The sequence below is a fragment of the Aethalodelphis obliquidens genome, unplaced genomic scaffold, assembly GCF_003676395.1.
Source record: "Aethalodelphis obliquidens isolate GAN/ISIS:26980383/991018 unplaced genomic scaffold, ASM367639v1 scaffold26, whole genome shotgun sequence".
Lineage (NCBI taxonomy): Eukaryota > Metazoa > Chordata > Mammalia > Artiodactyla > Delphinidae > Aethalodelphis > Aethalodelphis obliquidens.
Window position 1 is genome coordinate 10,733,533 of NW_020837970.1, and position 22,128 is coordinate 10,755,660.

Sequence of the window (22,128 nt, forward strand, 5' to 3'; positions counted from 1 at the left end):
AAAACAAGCCTCCATAACTGATGATTTTTTGTTATGTTTTTTGCCTATTAGAACTGCTAGAAAAAAAGGGAGACAAAATAAAGGAGTGGCACTCTCCACATAGAAATATACTTTGAGAGTTTTAAAAAGCAGTTGTTAGTTGCCAATTAGTTCTTATAAAATCAGATGTCTGACCCTTACAGGCTGATGATTTTCTAGCCTGAAATGCATATTTTTGAGTGGGTAAATTTGTACTCTAAGATTGAGAAGGCAAAAAGAGCTTAGGAAAGCCTTGCTCGTCACTTAGACTTAAAATGCAGCTGTCTGATCCTACAGCATTTAGGCTTTATTGCTGCCCCCAAAAGTTGCCAATTTTATAGAATCCTCAATTCACAACTTCCAACTGCCTGGACCTGCCTCTAAGTTAAAACCTCATACTGTCTGCTATGGGCTGTTTCAACCCAACATGAGCTGTGTTCAACTAAAATCAGGCACCAGCCTAATGAACAAAAACCAGACGGGGGGCTGGTGAAGATTTAGTTGGTGCAGCCATAAACTGAAAACTACATGGATTCTAGCTGTACTGTCCAGGTCTCTTATACACGCCCCTGGGAAAGGGCCTGTTCTTTTGATAGCCATCTAATTTGAGCTGCTGATTGGCTTTTTATTTCTGACATAGAAACTGATTACATTCCTAACTTTGATTCTTACCGAAAGCTGAAAGTTGGAGGAGGGCATACCCAAGGGTGCATGACCTCTATGTCCACTCTTATAACAGACTGGACTCTTGACCTCTTCTTGGGGAGGTCTCACTGCTGCTAACTTATTATGTTCAGCTTTTTGGACTAGTCGTAGTTTGCAACAACAGACTGATAGCTTGATTCAATATCTGATACACACGCCTAGTAAGACAGTTTATTAAATGAAGCTCTCCCCAGAAAAAGACTCATCTTTCCTAGGCTGCTCACTGGATAAATGATTAGGATAAAAGGCGTAGAAGGTTTTGTAAACCTATTCTGGAAAACAATTTTTTTAATTGGGATTTTGTCCTGACCAATTGCTAACCTTTCTGGTTAAGTTGTATCAATATAAAAACATTTTTGTTAAAAAAAAAAAAAAGTTTTCGTGTGGAAATTCTTTTGTCCCTCTTGTACCTAACCCTTCTGGACAAAAGGTCTAGATGGAGATAAAAAATGACTGAGAAGACCTGAAGTTATAATAAGTAAATGGGAAACACTGATTTTAGAATAACGGTGGGGGCGGGGAGGGGGAAAAAAAAAAAAAAAACAACCCAGGCCCTGGGAAAGTGTGGAAGACGACGGAGGGCATAAATGATCATTGTTTTTTCGGAACTGCTCCTCCTCCCGGGGTGGAAAAAAGCCATGCTGTCAAGAAAGCTGTTTTTTGTGTTTTTTTTTTAATAGATCTTTATTGGAGTATAATTACTTCACAATACTGTGTTAGTTTCTGTTGCACAACAAAGTGAAATCAGCCACATGCATAGAGCACTTTAAATTCAAACTAACTTCTGAGCCTTATACCTGACAGGCTATAAGAAGTAGGGGGTGACCCCAGGTCATGGAATTTCCACAGAACACCTCCAGATGTCATCCAAACTCTTAAGGCAGATAAAATGTCACAGACAAACAAAACCATTTAACAAACTGTCCTTCAGAGGCAGTCCCTCTGAAACCAAGCACTCAATTAAATTACTTAGACTGCAGTGGGAACAGAAGGTGGGAGGCCCCCTGATGGGAGATCACATTGGGGTCCTGTTAACTTGTTCTGCCTGACTACTGTATATCCTGATTAGGGATATCTTAACAATTATAAACTCATTTCCAGGGATACCACGTATGACCTCTGGAATTGTACTTTTTGTGTATGCACTCTATTCTGATCCCTGGACTGCCCAGACTTGTGCTGTGCTAAATTTAAAGACAAAGTCACTTGACTTTTTAAGATAGACCTTTACAATTAATGAGATTTGTTTTAACTGGCTAAGTCTAAGACCCCTGAAGTCAGTACTGGAGGTCAGTCTCACCCTGCTGTCTGGGGTCCTACCAGATAATAATATTAATTTTATTGTAAAAACACTGTGGCCAGGAGCCAGCCAAGGAGGTAGACTGTGCAAAAAAGAACACAGCAGAGATTGCTATCCTTAGAAATGTCTGCTTGCAATGTTGGTCCTTGGCTGGCACCTGGGAACTTGTCTGGTAAATAGTTCCCTACACTGATAAAAAACCTCCCTGATATTGGTGGCTTATTGTGCTTAGACTGTATGACAATATGGTTTATGCTAAAAACCCGCTTTCTTTCTGGGAATCTAAAAAAGGCCAGGCAGAGAATATGTGACCAGCACTCAATAAAAATGTTGGGCACTCAGTCTCTAATATGCTCTCCCAGGCAGAAACATCACACATATGTTACTGCATTTTCATTGCTGGGTGTGCACCGTGTGACCCCTCATGGAAGGGATGATTATGATTTTTCAACCTTACACTTAAAAAAATTTTTGAGGTAATTTTACAATTACAGGAGAGTTACAAAAATAATACAGGGTTTCTGTATATCCTTCACTGAGTTTCCATTTATGTTAAAATCTTACATAGTAATAGAACATTTACATAAGATGATTTTTTAAATAGTCTTTCCATACTTTTTTATAATAACCTAGGAGGAAAGTACTAAAAAAATAAACTTCTTTTAAAAACTACTTGGAATTCTACGTACCTTCCACTGATAACACCCAGAAGTTACTCCAGTTGACGCCAATCCATATCCTTTTCCTCCACTGCCATGAGTTAAAATCTGGCCATTCTCCACTATGCAACACTGAGCTTTCTCTGGGTCAAAGGATACTTCTTGTATAGGAAGATTCTCATCTTCTTCCTCCAACTCTCCCTGCTTCTACCAGAAAGGAAACTGCGTCAGTATTTTGAACTAACTCAGATTCAGTTCCTGAGATCTCCTTGGGTTGATTATACAAATATTTATTATCCACTATGTACTAGTTACTGTGCAGACAATGGAACACAATCATACATACAGCATGGTCCCTGCCCATGAAGAGCTTACAGCTCAGTCAGGGGACAGAGAGACAAATAAATAACACCGGTATTGTAGTGAGAGAATAAAAGAAGTTACATGACAGGTATAGCAGAAACATATAAGTGTAAGTTTCTAAGCAGGCTTGAGAAGGATAAGGTAAGCATTCAAAAGAGGATGACTTCTGAGCTGAATCCTGAACGGTGAGAAGGCATTAAGCAGCCGATTAAAGTAGAGTAAGAAATTTAAGACAGTATGTACAGCATGTGCCAAGTCATGGAGGTGAAACAGAGTTCACTGATTTAAAGAATTGCAAGCAGTATGGAATATATGGAGGATGAGACTGAAAGAGAACAAGGAACTAGAAAGAGAAGAAGGAACAAAATCATGGAAGGCCTTCAATGCCATTCTAAGTTTAATCTTTACTCTAGACAATAGGGAGTGCCTACACAGAATGATTCATATAGAGGAACTACTATCAGATCTATGTTTTATAAACATTGTTTTACCAGGAGCATACAGGATGAAAGCAGAGAGAACAATCAGGAGTTTACTGCAAGAGTTCAGGTAAGAAATACTGAGAACTTAAATTCATTCATTTGCTCAATGGGTATTTAATAAGCATCTACTATGTACCAGGCACTATACCAGGTCCTATATACTCGGCAGTATACTAAACAGATAACGTCTCTGCTCTCATAGAACTTATATTTTACAAGGTGGAGATAGAAAATAAAAAAGGAAATAGCAGGTAATAAGTGCTATGCTGAAATCAAAAAAGGTGATGTGATAAAGACTGTGTGGCAACTGACTCTAGAATGAGGATCACGAAAGTACAATGAAGAAGTGATAATTAAGTTGAGACATGAATAATAAGTTGACTTCTGAGAAACATATCTGAGGGAAGTATTCTAGGCAAAGAGAATAGCTGGCACAAAGCCCAAAGGAAGGAACAAGCTTAGTGTGTTCAAGAAACAGGAAGAAGGCAAGTTGTTCACAGTGTAGTGAGCAAAGAGGAGAGAACAAGGAGTTCTAGAATTTATCCCAAGAATGATTAAAAACCACTGGTGGGTTTTTTAAGCAGAGGACGAACATGCTCTGATTTACAATGTTAAAAGATCACACTGGCTCCTGTGTAGAGAATGGACTATAGGGAGTTAACAATGGAAGCAGAAAGACCAGTTAGGAGAATATTGCATAATCCAGGCCAGAGATGGTAGTGGCTTCGAGTAGGGTGATGGCAGAGGAATGAGGAGGTGGAAAATTCAAGTTAAGTCTTAACAGAGAAGTCAACAGGACTTGGAGATTGTACAGACAAAGAAAATGTGGGTGTGTGTGATAGAAAGAGAGGAATCAAGGATGACTCTTTGGTTTTTTGGTTGAGTCACTTACTAGGAAAGATGGGAAAGCCTGGGGAAGGAACAAGATGTAACAGAACTAAGGATGCTACTAAGTATGAGAGGCCTATTACACTATTATTCAAGTCGTAAGGCAAGTAGAAGATGGGTATATGTCTGGAATTCAGGAAAAATGTCAAAAAAGGAATTAAAAATCAATGGCATACGGATCTGAATAAGGTTTTGCTGGCTATAGGAAATGGAATGGAGGTGACAGTTGAAGGAAAAAAGGGGTCTTGGGACCAAGCCTTGGGATACTCCAGCAGTCAGATTAAACAGAAGAGGAAGTATAAATAAAAGAGGATGAGAAGAAGAGGCCATTGTACTGGGACAGAAGGAAAGCCAGAAAAAGTGTGGAATCATGAAAACTGATAGAAAGATTAAGGTAGCTAGATGGATGGATTCAAGAACTATTTAGGAGGTAAAAATCAATGAGTTCTAGGGACCACATGGGTGGGGACATTAGGAGAACTCCCAGGAATTCAGGTTTGAAAAGCTAGTTGAATGTTAGTGCCACCAATAAAAATGGGATAGGAAGAAAAGGAGAAAGGTTTGAAGGAGAGACACGTGGGCTATCATTCAAGTTTGGAAGGCAGTGCATGTAGTGAAAATGGTCGTGGGTATGACTGAGACTGCTGGAAAAGCTAAAGACAGAACTCTGAGGAACAATGGAATTTGGGATGGAGGCAAGGAGAAAGTCACACCAAAGAAGAGATGCCTCCAGAGGGAATCAAGGATTGGCAGAGGGGATCTAGGAGAAAGTAGTGTTTTGAAAACAACAGAAGGCTAGAGTTTCCAGAGGTCAAGTAAGCTGTGGATAAAAAGCCATACACTGTATTACCAATAACACCTACCTCTGTCATTTAATTTCAGTGCTTTGATGGAAGATAAACAATTGGGCTGAAGAGATAATGAGAAGTAAGGAAGTGACTTAAACATACACAAGATTACTCTTCCCAGAAGCTTAGCAATGAAGGATGAGAGAATATAGGGAAGGCTTCATGGATAAAAAAGAAACTTAGAAGGGTGGGAATAAGAGATGTTTATAAACTGAGGGGAAAGAACCAGTGGAGAAGAGAACACAGTACAAAGAAGAGACTGAATAACTGATAGAACAAAGTCAAAGGAGAAAGGATCCAGAGACAGGTGACAAGATATTCACGTCTGTCTAAAAATACTTTTTTGGAAGAATCAAGTACCTGTAATTTTATTTCTTCTTCTTTTTCCTTTATCTGAATAGCATGTTTGGCCTGAGCAATGGGTGTCTCCCACATACAATCCGACAGAAGGGAAAACAGATGTTCAACAACCTATTTATTGAAGGAAAAAGAATGATAAAATTTGTAAAGGATCATTTTAACTATTTTTAGAAAAGATAAATCATGTAACTATAATATTAAGTCACATGTGAGATTTAATTATACCAATGTCTGACAGCTACTTTGGGTGGATGCAAGTTAAATATCATTTTTTAGAAAGACCATTACCCACTACAAAGTGGGTTCGACTGTCCTCATGTTGCCCCACTATATGGACCTCTGATGAGGCCATGCAGCCTCATATCTTTCTCTCTCTAGATGCCCAAACCTAGGAAGAAATTCCACAAATTTTCCTTTCTTTCTGATCTTGAAAGTATTCACTATACCACTACTCCTCACATCCCATAACTCACTTAATTTCTCTTTCTCCTTGCTTAGAGCTGAAATAATTAAAAAAGCAATCTCAGAAGTGGAAGTCGTGCTATTGAATAAATGACACATTTACAACTGAAGAGACCATGAGTTTAGATTTTCGGTGCATCATGTTGCACATGTAAAGAACATCTTCTAATAACTTTAAAAATAGAAACCTGGGCCATTTGATCATCTTCTACACCAGATTCACAAGCTGGTAGCACAGCCTCAAGGACATGAAGTGCAAGGAGCCTCGTTCTTAAGTTACCAACTAGAGGAATTCCTGGAGGGGGAAAAAGACATTTTCTTATTATAAATGTGACTTAAATTCAAAGTTTAAATAAACCTCTTGAAAAAAATCTCTGAGGCTGTTAAGTATTTAGGATGGAAAAGACTTCACTTCAGCATATTATCACAAGAATTCTGGATTCATCCCATATCCATTAATGTATATGAATATCCATGTTTGTGTTTCAGTTTTTATGTATGTAAGGGAACAGCACTATAATAACTACCTGTGCCAAGTACTGTGCTATGCATTTCATACACATTAATAACTCTGTTGATCCTCACAAATCCTACATTATATCCCTATTTTACTGATGAGGAAACTGAGGCTCAGAGAAGTTAAGTAACTTGACCAAAGCCACACAGCTCAGTAGAGACAGAAGTAGGATTGTACATGACAGGTCTGTTAATCTCTAAAGCTCAGGCTTATCATCGCCTTCAATTGCTTCTGACTCCATCTATGCCCTTGACGGACTCACAGGATTAATGGGGAGTAAGCAGTTTGTACTTTTCTAAAGTAAGCAAAGGTAGAGACAGGATACTGATGTTCTTTTTTCTATCCATTACTACAACACAACCAGTAGAAATAAATGAATATCTGATTTTTCTTCATGCTCTAAGAACTTAATCAATATTATAGAAGGCTTACCTTATTAAAGGAGAAAAAAAAGCTATTGTAAGTTATACTAGTTAAGAAAAACTATTGGGAAAATGAGTATAAACTTACTATATATAAAGCTAAGATGTGTATTTACAGAAGAACCCTGGTTTGAACAACTGATCTGAAAACAGTAGTTACCTGTAAATGGCAGATCTTTTAAGAAAATAAGAGAAAGGTAAGGGCTCTTTTGAATAAACTGCTGTTTTATTTGCAGCACAGCTGATCAGTTTTGGAAATTCTTTAAATACTGTTAACAACAAATAAATTTCTTGCCAGAATTTGCTACCACAAAATGACTGGGATAATTCTGCTGTAAGAACACTAACATTTAGTATGACTCCATTTTACTGTATTTTTGCAGTTAACAACTGCAGCTGTTATGTTAATAATAAGTTGTCTGTATTCTTTTTTTGTTTATGCCAATCTTAAAACAAAGATACAGGATCTGAATTTTTAAAAAATTGAATACACATTAAAAAAAGTAAAAAGAAACACCAATAAACTATATTGAGAGTGTACACATATAAAACAGCATGTACCATAGAAGATTATATTATGTTTCAGCACATTTAAGAAAGACTAGGGATGATGAGAAAGTTCTGGAAATGGAGAGTAGCGATGGTTGAGCAACACCGTGAATGTACTTACTGTCACTGAATTGTACACTTAAGTGGTTAAAATGGTAAATTTTATTTTATGTATATTTATCACAATAAAAAAAAAACAGATTAGGAAAGGACTGATAGTAATCTATGCAAGCAGACCAGACTTTTAGGCTAAGGACCAGGAATTAAGCTTATTATAAAGAACTCTCAGAGACAGCATACAATCAGAAGTTACAAATCAAGGCAACAGAAATCATATCATGATAAGAAAGAACAGACAAACTCCAATCTGCATTTTGATAATCCAAGAAGTAAACTCAAAATCTGTGTCAAATTATCATATTAAACAGGATGTCCTCTGCTTATTTTTATTACTGTAATCTGAACTAGAGCCAAGTTCTCTGCATTAAATCCACGATCTTCTCCAGTGCTACCTTCTATTATTAACTCCTCCCAATTTTTACTCCTGAGATTACTTTTCTTTCAATCAAATAAGTACTCATAAAACAAGAAAGAAAAGGCTTAAAATCAAGGTCAAGTATCCAATGTTGTTATCTGAATAAAACACACGTGATGTACAAAATACTGTAAAATAAGACAAAGGTGACATACCTGAAGAACATTTCTGAGATGCTATATTTAAAAGCACCTCTGTCCACTTTGGGGAAGCCATTTTTGACTGAATTGCTTTTGAAGATACAACTCTGCGAAGAAAAACTAGAAAATCCCCCAGATGCAGTTCGGCTGCGCGTTGTTTCCTAAGAGCAACTAAAGAGTGAACAGAGAAGTTTACATTACAACCAAAAGCCAACAGGAAACAGTCTTATATCAAATAACTTACATTTAGAATGCAGTAAGCACACACCTAATTCAAAACCTAGGTTGTCAGTTAGCCTGGCTAACTGACAGGTTGTCCCTAGCCTGGCTAAGACCCACTCAAAGCCAGTACTCTACCTCTTCTTTACTTCTTTAGTCTTTGCTAATATACAAACATTTATTATATTAGTTTGAAGAATATAAAATTATTGGCCTGCCCTACGTAACTATATCTCACTCCAACCTTGTTCCTACACATTCCTTCAAAATCCAGTTCAAAGCTACCTCTTCCATGAAACTTTCTCTCTTCGTAGAGATCCCTGGGAAAATCTCTTTTAGGAGGCCTCCATCCTACCCCACTCTCACTCCCAGCAAGTATTTCTGTAACAAGACACTAAATTAATTAAATTAATTAAAGCCTGGAGACCTTAAATATAAAGCTGGTTAATACAACTTGATGATACAGTTTGTGTTTCAGTATCAGTACTACGTTTGAAATGAAGAGTATACCTTACTTTCAGTTAAGTATTTTAAAGAGTAAGTGGAGTTATTAATACCTGGTCCACCTGCCTCTGAATGCCTGGCCACCGCTTACTAGAATCAGTCTCACTCCCAGCCATCCCCATAAATAGAATGGGTGCAACCTGAGGGGAATGGATTTGGACTCAGTCTGCTGTTACACCTACTGAGATTCATCACAGTTTCTTTTTTTTACTGGATATGGAAGGATCCAGTTTTCTTGGGGAGCTATAGGCTGAGAAGTAACTCTACTGGGTTCTCCCTGCCATCCATATGTGCAGTACTCAACAGAGTGGTAAGAAACTATTACCTGAACAACTCTGTATCCCCAAAGTGGATCTCAGGAAACAGGGAGGTGGCATTAAAAGCCTGTTTTTATTTTATCATACCCTGTGAGTCTGCCCATGCTCTTTGTATAAGCTACATACTTGCTATATAAAGAAGAAGTAACTTGCCAGAGGTTCAGCCTCTGAAACCAAAAGCTAGCCCTAAATTAGACTCATACATCCTCCTAGATTCTGCCCTAAGGGATTTAGCTATTTCTTCTGAGCTTATTGTATTACACTGTAATTATCTGTTTAAACATCTACCTTCCTCATTTCCCTAGAAGGTCCTTGAGGGCAGAGATAATGTTTTGTCATTTTTGTATCCCCAGCATATTCCTTTATCCACCCACCTATCTATACAGTATTAATATTATTTAAATACTACTTTATTTATTTAAATATTATTTATTATAATATTCCAATATTAACATTAACATTTATTGAGCTCTTACTATGTGCTAGACACTGCTCTAAGTCCTTTACAGAGCTTATTATGGTAATAAGACACTGAATAACTGAGCAGTTTTAGACCTTTATTTGCTTAATATATAACAGACATGTATAGTAGTTCTTCTGTTCAGGGTTTACGTTCTACTGAAATACAATGTTCACTATAGTGTTTTTTTTTTTTTTTTTTGGCTGCGCCATGCAGCTTGCAAGATCTTAGTTTCCCAACCAGGGCTTGAACCCGCACCCTCAGCAGCAAAAGCACAGAGTCCTACCCACTGGACCACGAGGGAATTCCCACAATGTTCACTATAGTTTTTAAAAGCTGTAAGGAGATGACCATATTACAGCAAGCAAAAATTATTACGGCCAAGTATAATGAAGAAGTTTTTAGTGACTAGAGAACAGAACAGCCTAGCAAGAAGTTCAGCTTCCCTAATTCTAACCCAATTCCCATATATTAAAAAACCCTTGGTCCTGGGGGAACACTTAAAACAAGAATGCAACCCAAGAGATGGGCTTTCATGATCAAATGCTACAAGAACATAATCTGGGGAAATCAGTCACCTAGAACCTCTAAGTTTTAGAGCCACAACAGCCAAGGAGAGGCTGAACTTAGACACTGAGTGGTACAGTTGCTTCATCAGGGTTAACCAACTCTAAGGAGAGGAAGTTCAGTCAGAGGTACCTCTAAACCATACATATTTGGAGAAAAAAGGGGTTTCTAAATGAATAAAAATCTTCTCATGCCTCACAACAGAAAGAACTCTACATTCTAATGATATTCACACAATGTGGATTCAATAAATGCTTGTAAATAATGACAGAGAAAAAAGATTTATGATACCTCTGAAGTCTCTCTTCTCAGTTTCTCCACTGGAGTCAATTTTCTTCTCTTCTTCATCCTCTTCTCCTTCTCCAAAAGAGGCCATAAGTAGTACACCAGCCTGGGACAACAAATTCTTCAACTGACTACAGAGTAGATCCAACAAAGATTGAACTACCTTGGGGCTCAGTTTATCAGCATAGGTCCTGGAAAAACATATACGTGAAATAACATGAAATAACAGGAAAAAAATAAATGGTAATTACACAGAAGGGCAAACGTGCTTAAACACATACAGGAGATTACGGTGAAATGCAAATCACTAAAATGTGAAAGACCAGGCCCCACACAGTTCTACCAAGACATCTACAATGCTCACCCTGTAGTGATGGCTAGAATCTGGAGCAATCTTGTACTAGCCACTTTTAAAGCTGTGCTCAGCTGGGAAACACCCGTTTTTGGCAACAACTGAAGAGGCTGTCCTAGCATGGTGTCTGTGCCACATAACTGCGACAATACATTTAGCAGACCAGTGGAAATCGCCAAAGAAACATCTACTGGTTGATAGTGGACACTCAGAGCGAAAACTGTAACCAAAAGGAGACGCTGCTGGGCTTCTAAAAAGAAGAAAGAAAGAAAGGCAGTTGAGAATCTTCTTTGAAGTTAACAAAGCATTTACTAAAATAAATCATATTCTAAAATATAAATAGTAGTATGGAACACTATTACACTTTCAAGTATTTATTCTTTACCTATAAGCTGACCTAATGTTAAACACAGAACATTAGCTACCTAGCATAACCTCAGGCCAAAATGTTACTTGCACCTTATATTTGCATGTGCAGTTACTCACCAATGTGATGCTTGTTGGCTTGCAGGGCTCTCTCCAGAGTAGCAGACAATTGTTGATAAATCTTATGCACAGCCATCTGGATTTCAATCTGAATATTTCTCTTAGCTGCTCTGATCCCATCCTAAATTACACACAAAGATTTACCTTTTCTATTAACAACAACAACACTTCCTACCCAAATGAAAGTAAAAGCATTTTATTCCTAGCCCATGCTAGAGCCCTATGGTGGTTTTTAATTATTTAGTATATTTCAGTATATAAAAGTTTTATAACCAATTTATTTTTCAATGCTTGAAAATTCTTGATTCTATAATCTCTCTTGATTCTATAATCTCTCTCCTTTCCCACAAAGCATTTTTCCTCTCTAAACATGGAAGACGTAAAGACAACACTTCAAAAAAACAGTTCAAGCAATCAGAGAAACTTGGTAAAAGATCAAGTCTAAAATGTAAATTCTTGAAACCCATCCTCCCAAACACAAATCCTTATCCCAACTTAGATCTACCTCTATGCAATTTGGCTAAGGGTTAATAAAACTGAGCCAGCAAAGAATCTAAAAGTACAATAGTACCATGGCTTACCTAATGGCTTATCTAACCCCAGCTATACTCAGGAAACTAAACCAATGAGGTATCTTTAAGTCACTTAGGTCTTTATATTTTTAAACCTCAATTCTAAACACCAAAAAGTTTAGCATTATTAAACTGGTGTTGTAAAAATACAGTTAACATCTGAATATACTAAAAGGTGTCATCCTCCCATGACAGTTCTGTCATCTACCTGATAGTGATGCAATCGGCCACTCTCTCCTTTGGCTCCTGCGTGTCCAACAGTGCCTAAACCGAAACACCCTGCTAGAAACTGCAGCCTCACAGATGTGAGCAGAGTGGATGACTGGAAACCTGAGCTTGATCTGCTTCCTGTCAGAGAGATGTTACCTTTTTCTTCCATTCCAGACAATAGTACAAGGATCTGATGAAGTGCCTCTAAACGAAGCTTGAGAAAAAATAAACATATTTTAGAATTCTTCACTGAACTGAGACACAAATAACTCTGTACGTCACAGACAATATATTTCTTAGCACACAGAAAATTCTGATATTTCTTAGGAATATATTCTATTAAGATAAACATTTCTTTTACTGTTATGACTTTAAAAATTAAAATATCTCTAAGATCTCTATAAGCATACTTCAGTATAAAAGAGGCTACACAGTACAAGGGGAAAAGTAGTAAATGTGGATGTAGGAGATCTAGTTTCAAGGCCAGAGTATTCCAACGACTATGTAGCCTTGGTAAACTCAATTTCCTGAGTCTCAGTTTCTTCATGTATAAAATGAGGCTAATAGTACTTTAATCTACTCACAGAGCTATTGTGATGCTCATGAGGAGATATACATGATTTCAAAAGCATCAAGTAGTATGGATACTGCTTCCTTTACTTATAACATTATATGGAATGAGTACTCTTTAGTTCAAGAATTAGAAGTATTTCCAAAAGGTTTCTCTGTGGTTCTCTTGAACTTCTGGCTCTATCTTCCCTAGGAGGACACATATCCACCACAGCAGTCCGTTGGCCTACCCTCCTTTTTCTTAAAACAAATAAACTTTTTATTTAGAAATAATTTTATATCTATGGAAGAATTGTAAAGATGGTACAGATAGTTCCTGTATACCTTTCCCCAAGCTTCTCCTAATGTTAGTATCTTACAAAACTATGGTACATTTATGAAAACAGATTAACATTGGTACAACACTACTGACTAAACCACAGAATTTATTTGGATTTCACCAGAGTTCCCATAATGTCCCTTTTATGTTCCAGGATCCAAATCAGGATATCACGTTGCATTTAGTTGTCTTGTCTCCTTTAGTCTGTGACAGTTTCTGTCTTTGTTTTTCATGACCTTGACACCTATGAAGGGCTGTTTGTGTATTTTATAGAATGTCCCTCAATTTGGGTTTGCCTGATGTTTTCTCATGTTTGGCCTACAGGTATGGATTTAGGGATGAATACTACAAAGTCCCCCTCTCATCACATTATTATCAGGGTACATGATATCACCAGAACTTACTATTGGTGATATTAATCTTGATCACTTGGTTAAGGTGATGTCTGCCGGGTTTCTGCAATGTAAAATTACTGTATTTTTTTCCCCTTTTCATACTCTGTTAGCTCTAAGTCACTAATTCCAGCTTACTCTCAAGAGGAGGAAAATTAAGCTCCACCTCCTAGAGGGAAGAGTATCAAAGAATTTGAGGACATGTTAAAACCACAATCATTAATAAATATTTTGAGGGGGATATTTGGAGCCAATGCTCACTAATTTTAGCATTTATCATTATTAGCATGGTGTTCTAATCTAGCCCTTTTTAAACGGAGACAAATGGGTCAAAAATGGGGACTCTAAGAGCAGATCTGTATAGTCACCAACCAATCTCACTCTAGCTTCTAGGAGACAAGGAAAGACTTAGTGATTAGAGTATCTTGTGCACTACTGTTCACTTCAAACAAACTATCAGGCTGCTTTGGTTAAGATAGCAACATCAAAAAGCTCAAGTGAAGGAAAAGGGGAGGCAAGGAATAGAAGAAAAGGAAAAGTTTTTCCTACAATTGTACCTTCAGTGGTTCAGTTTAAGTTTCCACAGTCCCTCACAAGGAGTAAATATCAAAGACTTACTTCTGCCCTTAACTGTTGCTGTTCCATTGCAATGATGGAGGCTTGGGGACTTGTAGACATACTTTCCTCTGGCTCTTTAAAACCTGGGGCATTCCCCACATCTCCACTCACAAAGCTTACAACATTTTCAATCAAAGTGTGAACTCCCAAAGACTTGGTAAGATCAAAATCAGACTCAAAGGAGTTAGAGGAGTTGCACAACCAGTCTCTGTTATGTTTCAGGCGCGCCCAAGAGTCGCTCAGGGTTTCCAATTGACTATGCATAGGACCTACATACAAACAGAACAAAAACGCATCAGTGATGACCAAGATGAGCATACATTCTGAAACTAGATGAGGGCTGAGTGTTGCTATCATACCAACTGGTGAGAAATGGATACTAGTGTTTGAATACATGCATGCATTAAGTGAATCTGAGCAAAATGCTTTGGTAAAAAACAACAAACAAACAAAAACTACAGCAATGTAAGAAAACAAAGGGAAAGCCCTGTTTAATGTACCAGTGTCTCTGTAAGCGCTTTAGTAACACGTTGCCACAAGAAAAAGAAAGGCAGAAGCTGCTCTCAAAATGCTTAGCTTAAAATGCTCTGCAGTATTAAACCAGACCATCATTTATGACCAAAATGGAACTCGGCACTTAGGACACTGCTGGTAAGACCTACTAGTAATAGGACTTCATCTGATTTAACATTATCATTGCAAAGATTGAGTCAAGACTGTGCAAAATGTGTACATATCTGCAATGAAATATTACCAAAAAATGAATATAGAAGGGCAAGTAAACTTACACAAAAAGGAGACATAAATATCACCCTTGGTTTCATTAATATAAGGAACATTTTCACTGTGTGATATGCACATTTATTTCAGGTTGTGAAACTCCTATATAAAGGAAGCAAAGTTTCACAGACAAGAATATATAAGATTTACTATAAAATGATATCTACATAAAATTACCAAGTGGTGTTAACAATAGTGGCTAAATATAATACCATTAGTTTTGCCAGTGGGCATTTTCTAGGCTAAAATCTTTACATTAGACAGCAAAAATGTTAATATGTTTGATCACAAGAACTGTCCAAGGTATGTGCCAATAATGGCTTTAAATAAATATATAAATGTCTAATTCTTACACATTTTGTATTTTTTGATTTAATTGATCTCAGGTACATGAGTTAGATTAATCATACTCCTTGGCTCATGATATACTCTCATCACTGGTCCATGCATGGCCTGCTTTTGTATTTATATTTACTTATAATAAACGTGAACACAAGAACTAGAGAACTGGCAGAATACTATCTATCTGTTCTTCCCCCCAACGCATCTCTCCCCTGTGTCCTCCAACCTAAGGATTTCATTATCACTCCTTTGCTTTTATTGTTGTTAAATATTGTTTTATCTTATATGTATTCCCAAGACAAATAATGTTTAGTGTTAGTTGTTTGTGACTTTATAAAAAAGTATCATTTTATGTAGTCTTTTTGGACATTACTTTGCATTCAGCATAATATTGCTAATACTCATTCACATGATTCCATGTAACCATGGTTCATTTGTTTGAGTGCTGTATAATATCTCATTCTGTGAATATACCGAATTTTTCTATTAGGAATGAATCTTGAGGTACCTAATAAAATATGCATTACAAAGATTATATTTGTTACATACTAGATGGAAAAGATTTGGGAAGAGGACTACTTAAACACTAATGCCCAAAGAGAAAATGAACTAATACAATATTGACTGTATAACTTATTTTTGAATTATTACACTGATGTCAGGAAAACCCCAGGACTTCAAAATGCGACACAGAAATCCACAATAGGCAGTTAATGTTATAAAGTAGCTATGAAATAATTTATATGCATTCTACTAAAATAATTTAGAATGGCTAAGAATATATGGTTTATCTGCCTTCTATATTTTAGCAAGAATTCTTAAGATTAAAAAATGTTGGATTTTCAGTTCTACTGAACATAAAAAATAACCAATCTGAAAATTTCCCCAAACTGTATAGCTGAATATTTTCCCATGTAAAACAGAAAAGGTAAAAATCCAAAGAAAAATGTCATGGATGCATAATGTATTAAATTAAAATGATATTTAAAGAATCAAGGAGGGGCTAATGTGGAAAAAAAGAAAAAAAAAAAGAAATAATCATTTTCCACTTCCTTAAGCATCCCAAATGCAGACTCTGGATTTAACCTTAACTTACAAATGATATTTTTTGGTCTCTTAGCATTGAGCTTGTTGGTTCAATAATAAAATTTCAGAATAAAAATTTCTTCCATCTTCCAATACTTATAAATTACTTTTCAAAATGAAAATACAATGTGCAGAGAGTTAATGCTAGAACCACAGAAGTAAAAGTGACCTTAAAGATTACCTAGTCCCATTTCCTCACTTGAGGAAACAGAGGCTCAAAGAAAATGATCTTTTCTAAATTAATAACACTAATCCCTTAAGTTTATGGGAGGTGGTCTTACATATTCCTGTTCTTAATCAACGCACAAATCACTGATCCATGGGAATTTCAACTGCCTGCCTACGCAAAGGCTCAATATGTGAAGAAACTGCAAGTAGTGAATTGCCTTAATATACTCCAAAATATTCTATGGAATAGGTGGTCAATCCCCAAATTAAATCCTCTCTGCAATTTAAAGCAGGGGTCAGCAAACTTTATCTATAAAGAGCCAGACAGTAAATAATTTCAGGTTTTGTGGGTCATTCACTATTCATTTAACTACTCAACTCTGCTGTTGTAGCGTGAAAGCAGCCATAGGTAATACATGAGTGTGGCTGGGTTCCAACAAAACTTTACTTTCAAACAAAGGTGGTAATCCAGATTTGGCCCTCTAGTCAGTTTGTTGACCCCTAATTTAAAACATGTAATTTATGGGCTTCCCTGGTGGCGCAGTGGTTGAGAGTCCGCCTGCCGATGCAGGGGACGTGGGTTCGTGCCCCGGTCCGGGAAGATCCCACATGCCGCGGAGCGGCTGGGCCCGTGAGCCATGGCCGCTGAGCCTGCGCGTCTGGAGCCTGTGCTCTGCAACGGGAGAGGCCACAACAGTGAGAGGCCCGCGTACCACAAAATAAATAAATAAATAAATAAAACATGTAATTTATTAAGTATATAAGCCAAACAAAACTTTGTATGAATAAAATATAAGGAAGAATAAGACACTATCTGAAAGCAATAGGATAAATAAATAAATTAAATAATTATAACCAAAATGTTTAGGTTGATATCAAAAATACTCTGAAACACAAAATCTCACAATATGGAAATGAGAGATGAAAAACCTCTAATTCTTAAAAAAAAAATTGTAACAACCTAATAACTGATTTGTTCTGTGTTGTTTTATCTGAATATAGGAAATATTGTGTCTGAAAAGCATATCAAAAGCCTCTACAGAGTAATTGTGACTGAGCCCAATTCTTACTTAATATTAATTCAGAGTCTCCTACTATAAAAAGAAAATATAAAGTCCAACAAGAAATTTGAGATTGTTTACTTGTCCTTACAACTTTGGTTCTTAAATGGAATTTTCAAAATGAACATGGCAGAGCTGCAATACATACTTTATAAACCATAAAATATGTAGGCAAGCTAAAAGGGGAAAAAAATTAAACATGCCATCATGTACTTGCTTGAAGCTCTTCTTTTTTCTGGGGCTCAACTGGCCAAAAAGGAGTAAATACACTACCACAACAAGAATCAGAAGACAAAAGGAGAAATTTGATACAGGAGACAACATTCACATTTGTTCTTCTTTATATAATCTAATTCGAAATGCACAGATAAAACAGCATTTCACCCATACAAGTTATACCATGAAACACACATGTTGATAAATGTTTCCAATATTATTTAGCAATAAAACCCTAACACTATATTTAAAGACCTGGGGCAGGGTAGTGAAATCAAACCATGATGCTCCTTCTTAAAATTTTGCTTTGGTAGCCCCACCATTTTTCACTATATCAGTTTCAGCTTAAATACAAAAACTAAAGTTAAGTATCTGCGAAAACATATTGTCTTTCAGTGAAGAACGAGCTCAGTTCTGCACAACTACAGCAAATCTTTTAAGTATTTATCAAAGTACCCAAATACTAACATGTTTAACAGCTTTTGTCAAGAATTTTGACAGGCTATTATGAGAATTAAATAAGTTAATATGTTTGAAGTGATTAGACCAATACCTGGCATATAGTAAGCAGTTTTTAAGTGGTTAATGAATATAAATTTCATATTACTTCTGAGGTGCTAAGCAGAAATATGTACCACCTGTCATCTCTTTTTAAAGTAACTGATGACATTTTTGGATTTAGAATTTACCTCTGATGCCTCTAAAGAGCCGAAGAAGTTGGCTGAGCTCAATTTATTTGCTCACTTTGCTCTACTCCTTCCTACCATACTCACTTTCTTGGACCAAGAGCTTGGACCAACTGTGATACATTAACTGGAGTGAGGGGAAAAGAAGCAATCATGGTTCAACAGCATGAATTCCAGTAACCCCAATGTCAAATACTGAAATTATAGGCACTAGACCCTTTCAAGGAGGAGTCTTTGGAGGCATATTAAGAGCAGCTGAAATGTGTATACAACCATTAATTGTCACTGATACATCCATTTAGTTTCAGTAAATGAGATGTAATTAAACACTGTTATCTCTAATTTCTCTTACTAAACTTTTAATAACTCAGGACCACTAGACTAATAAATGATAAAGAGAAGTGAGCGGAAAAAAGTTTACATTTCCTCTTCAAAATATTGGAAAGGGGTAAATAAGCACATAGAAGAATTCTCACTTGGCTGGACATCTGCTTGTCCTTCATAGCTCAAGTCAGAATCAGAACACCTGAATGGCTCCAAAAAGTTCTCAGACTTGGTAGGTTCATCTGACCAACTGAAGATAGGCATGTTATGGCTTATGACATCTGGTCCATATTGACAATAAATAGGGAAAAAATAGGGTGGTTTATTTTAATCATCATTTAAGGGCAAAACAAAACAAAAAATTCCACTGTGGTCAGACGGTAGTCTCTAAATGTACATGATTTTTAAAAATTTCTTTCAAAATATAATGTTCCAAATGTATTTTCAATGTTAATTTCTTTTAAAGAAAGAAATTCATTATAATTAAATACATGATATTAAGTATACATTTTCATTGTTTAATCCACAAACACTAGGATTCATGAGATTGAAAACTATTTTTGCTGCTCTTCCTAGAACAGTACTCCTACTTTCTAGTCACCTATTCCTAAGAACAAAGCTATCAGCAAAATTTTTGCCTGAGAACATTAAGATACAATGATTACTAGAATAAACTGGTACCACATTAGGTGATATCATGATAATTTGCATAACTAGTTTGCCTCCCTATTATAACTTCCTAAATGGGTAATTTAAACAAACAAACTTTTCCCATGAGGTCCTGTTTGTTTGCCTTTCTGTTTCCAACAAAATAAAGTTAGATTCCAAGAAGTTAATAGGTCTTGGTACTATGACCTTTTGAAGAAGTTGGTTTACCCATAAACAAATTTGGATTAATGGCTTAATTCAGTTGTATCTACTTAGCTCTAAAACTACAGGAAAATGACACGTACTTATAGGGCAATTGTTTAAAATTGTGAACAGGTAGCAACTCTAGAATAGTTATTTTAAAGTGTCATATTAATTCCTCCTAAGTAATTTACACTTGACTTCTAGGTTATTCTTAATTCAAAGCTAAAAATACCACTTTTTGTTTTATTCCAAAGATTACTTTGTCACATGCTGACACAGTTATCATAGACTGAATCTCAAATTTATATTTCCATAAGCATGATAAAGATCTTAGAGAAAAGAGTAATTTTAGTCAACAGACTATCACTTATAAACATAATTAGTATAGTAGGAAGCTCTTAAAACGATAGGCTGGATCCCTTATGCTACTCAGTAAGTTTGGAGCCATCTTTTTATTAATATAACATAGAAATTATAGCAACAATCTTTGCCTGAGCTAACCAACATTAGGAAGGGAAAAGCGTTCCAAAAATTTAATTCCTAACTCAAGTGGTTAAGGAAAAGGATACTCTGGCTAATTATGGCACATGAATTGCCAATTTTCAAAGAATTAGAAAATGATAAAATACATATTACATGTTATACTAAACATCATTTAATTTCTTTGATATCACAAACACCCTATATTTTTTTGGAACCTTGATATGTTATAATACTAAAAGACTTTTCAATAAACAAAGCACCAGCTCTAGTCCCTATAATTCCTAATAGTTCCAAAAAAAAATCATTCTTAGTATTCTGAGTACCAACATTTCTTCTAAGTTATAAATACCAACATTTCTTCTAAGTTATAAACACAAAAATGAAAAAACTGTGGGTGCATTTCTTCCTCTCACTCCTCAACCTTCCCTTACTTCTCACTTTTTTTCCTGTAGAGAACCTAACATCCTGCCAAGGAAGTTATCAAGAGAAGGGTTCAATTCTGAAATATAAAAGACAATATAATGGGAAAAAACAGTTTTCCTGCAGGCTTTTAGAAAACTTCCACTAATGGCAACTTTCAACATTTCAAGTTTTCACAACCACAGAAAAAATGTGTTAATAAAAGTGCCAATTTGGGGGCTCCCCTGGTGGTGCAGTGGTTGAGAGTCCACCTGCCGATGCAGGGCACATGGGTTCGTGCCCCAGTCCGGGACGATCCCACATGCCGCGGAGTGGCTGGGCCCGTGAGCCATGGCCGCTGGGCCTGAGCGTCCGGAGCCTGTGCTCCGCAACGGGAGAGGCCACAACAGTGAGTGACCCGCGTACCGCAAAAAAAAAACAAAACAAAGTGCCAATTAATCGAGAATAATACTTGGAGAGTTTTTAGTTACCTTGGATTTGTATTATCTAAAACTGCTGTTCTTTCCATCTATTTGTACATATAAACAAGAGTTAACTATATTATTCATTAAGATACAGCTTTTAGCAAATGAGCTTAACTCTTGATGAACTCTAAAATCGCTCCTCATGGGAAAATTTTATTTTTAGAAATCATCTGTTCATCTCTTATATGCTTTGCATCTTGAGAGGCAAAGAGGAAAAAAACTAGAAACTTTCAGTTTGAAAGTGTGTATGTGTGTATGAAAGGTGAATGGGGTAAAGAGTTCTCCCTGTAACACCATTTAAACTATAGCAACTATACCATTGAGCTAAAGCATGGCAAATTATGTCCATAACCCCCCACAATGTAAAGCACTGCTTCCAGAGTTCCATGGGACTTTTAAAAAGTCAAAACATGACAAATGAGAAAGAGAATTGATTATTAACTCCTAGACATTCCCAGATCTTTTTTTAAGGGTGTATATTTTCAGGAAAATGATCTTCCTTTTAACTTTTCTGATAAAATGTTTCTAACATTTTTGCAATAATGTTTCAATGACAATCAGATCTAAACATATCAGATATAAAAAGAGCTACTTCACCAGATATTTAATATTTAATACTTACCTCTCTTTCTATGAGATGATGCCAAGTCCAAATCAACATTTCGTCTTCCACTCTGTTAAGTTAAAAATAAATAATAAAATTTACTTGTGAAAATTATTTAAGATTAAGATTTAATAGAGTACTAAATAAAATAAAAAGTAATCTGCATAATCATAGCAATGTGCTACTTATTCACCAGTCAAGTCAGGCTAAGAACAAAAAGTCTCTGAAAACAGTTCAGGCACATGACTCTGAGATATTAAAACGCAAAGTCAATATGCACATTAATTAACAGTGTAAAGTAGCAGAACTTTTTCTTTGTTGTCACCTTTTTCTTCTTTGAAATCTTTGTCTTTTATCTTTCTAACACAGTATGATCTCTTATTAATACCCTCTAGACGCCTAAAGCCCCTGTAGCAAAGTCCCATTTTCCAAAATCACTACTTGTTCTATCCTCACTTTCCATTCTTTTCAAAACTATTAGCCTTGGCTAGGTGTATAGAAGAAGAGAATCTGATGAACCCAC

The 22,128-nt window shown here is 36.2% G+C and overlaps 1 protein-coding gene across 4 annotated transcripts in view; it reads right to left on the reverse strand.

Annotated features, from left to right (window-relative positions):
* HERC1 (HECT and RLD domain containing E3 ubiquitin protein ligase family member 1) overlaps positions 1–22,128 on the reverse strand; it is a 215,740-nt gene that overhangs the window by 83,183 nt on the left and 110,429 nt on the right. For 2 of the 4 annotated variants that reach the window (XM_027123251.1, XM_027123254.1), the window contains 11 exons: positions 21,624–21,675; positions 18,935–19,063; positions 14,120–14,388; positions 12,219–12,434; positions 11,439–11,559; positions 10,965–11,202; positions 10,607–10,791; positions 8,264–8,419; positions 6,274–6,380; positions 5,624–5,734; positions 2,713–2,889 (listed from right to left, as the gene is read on the reverse strand). In XM_027123251.1, coding sequence (XP_026979052.1) covers positions 2,713–2,889; positions 5,624–5,734; positions 6,274–6,380; positions 8,264–8,419; positions 10,607–10,791; positions 10,965–11,202; positions 11,439–11,559; positions 12,219–12,434; positions 14,120–14,388; positions 18,935–19,063; positions 21,624–21,675 — 1,761 coding nt within the window. The remainder of the gene's footprint in view (positions 1–2,712; positions 2,890–5,623; positions 5,735–6,273; positions 6,381–8,263; positions 8,420–10,606; positions 10,792–10,964; positions 11,203–11,438; positions 11,560–12,218; positions 12,435–14,119; positions 14,389–18,934; positions 19,064–21,623; positions 21,676–22,128) is intronic. The other 2 variants (XM_027123253.1, XM_027123252.1) reach the window with 1 other exon arrangement.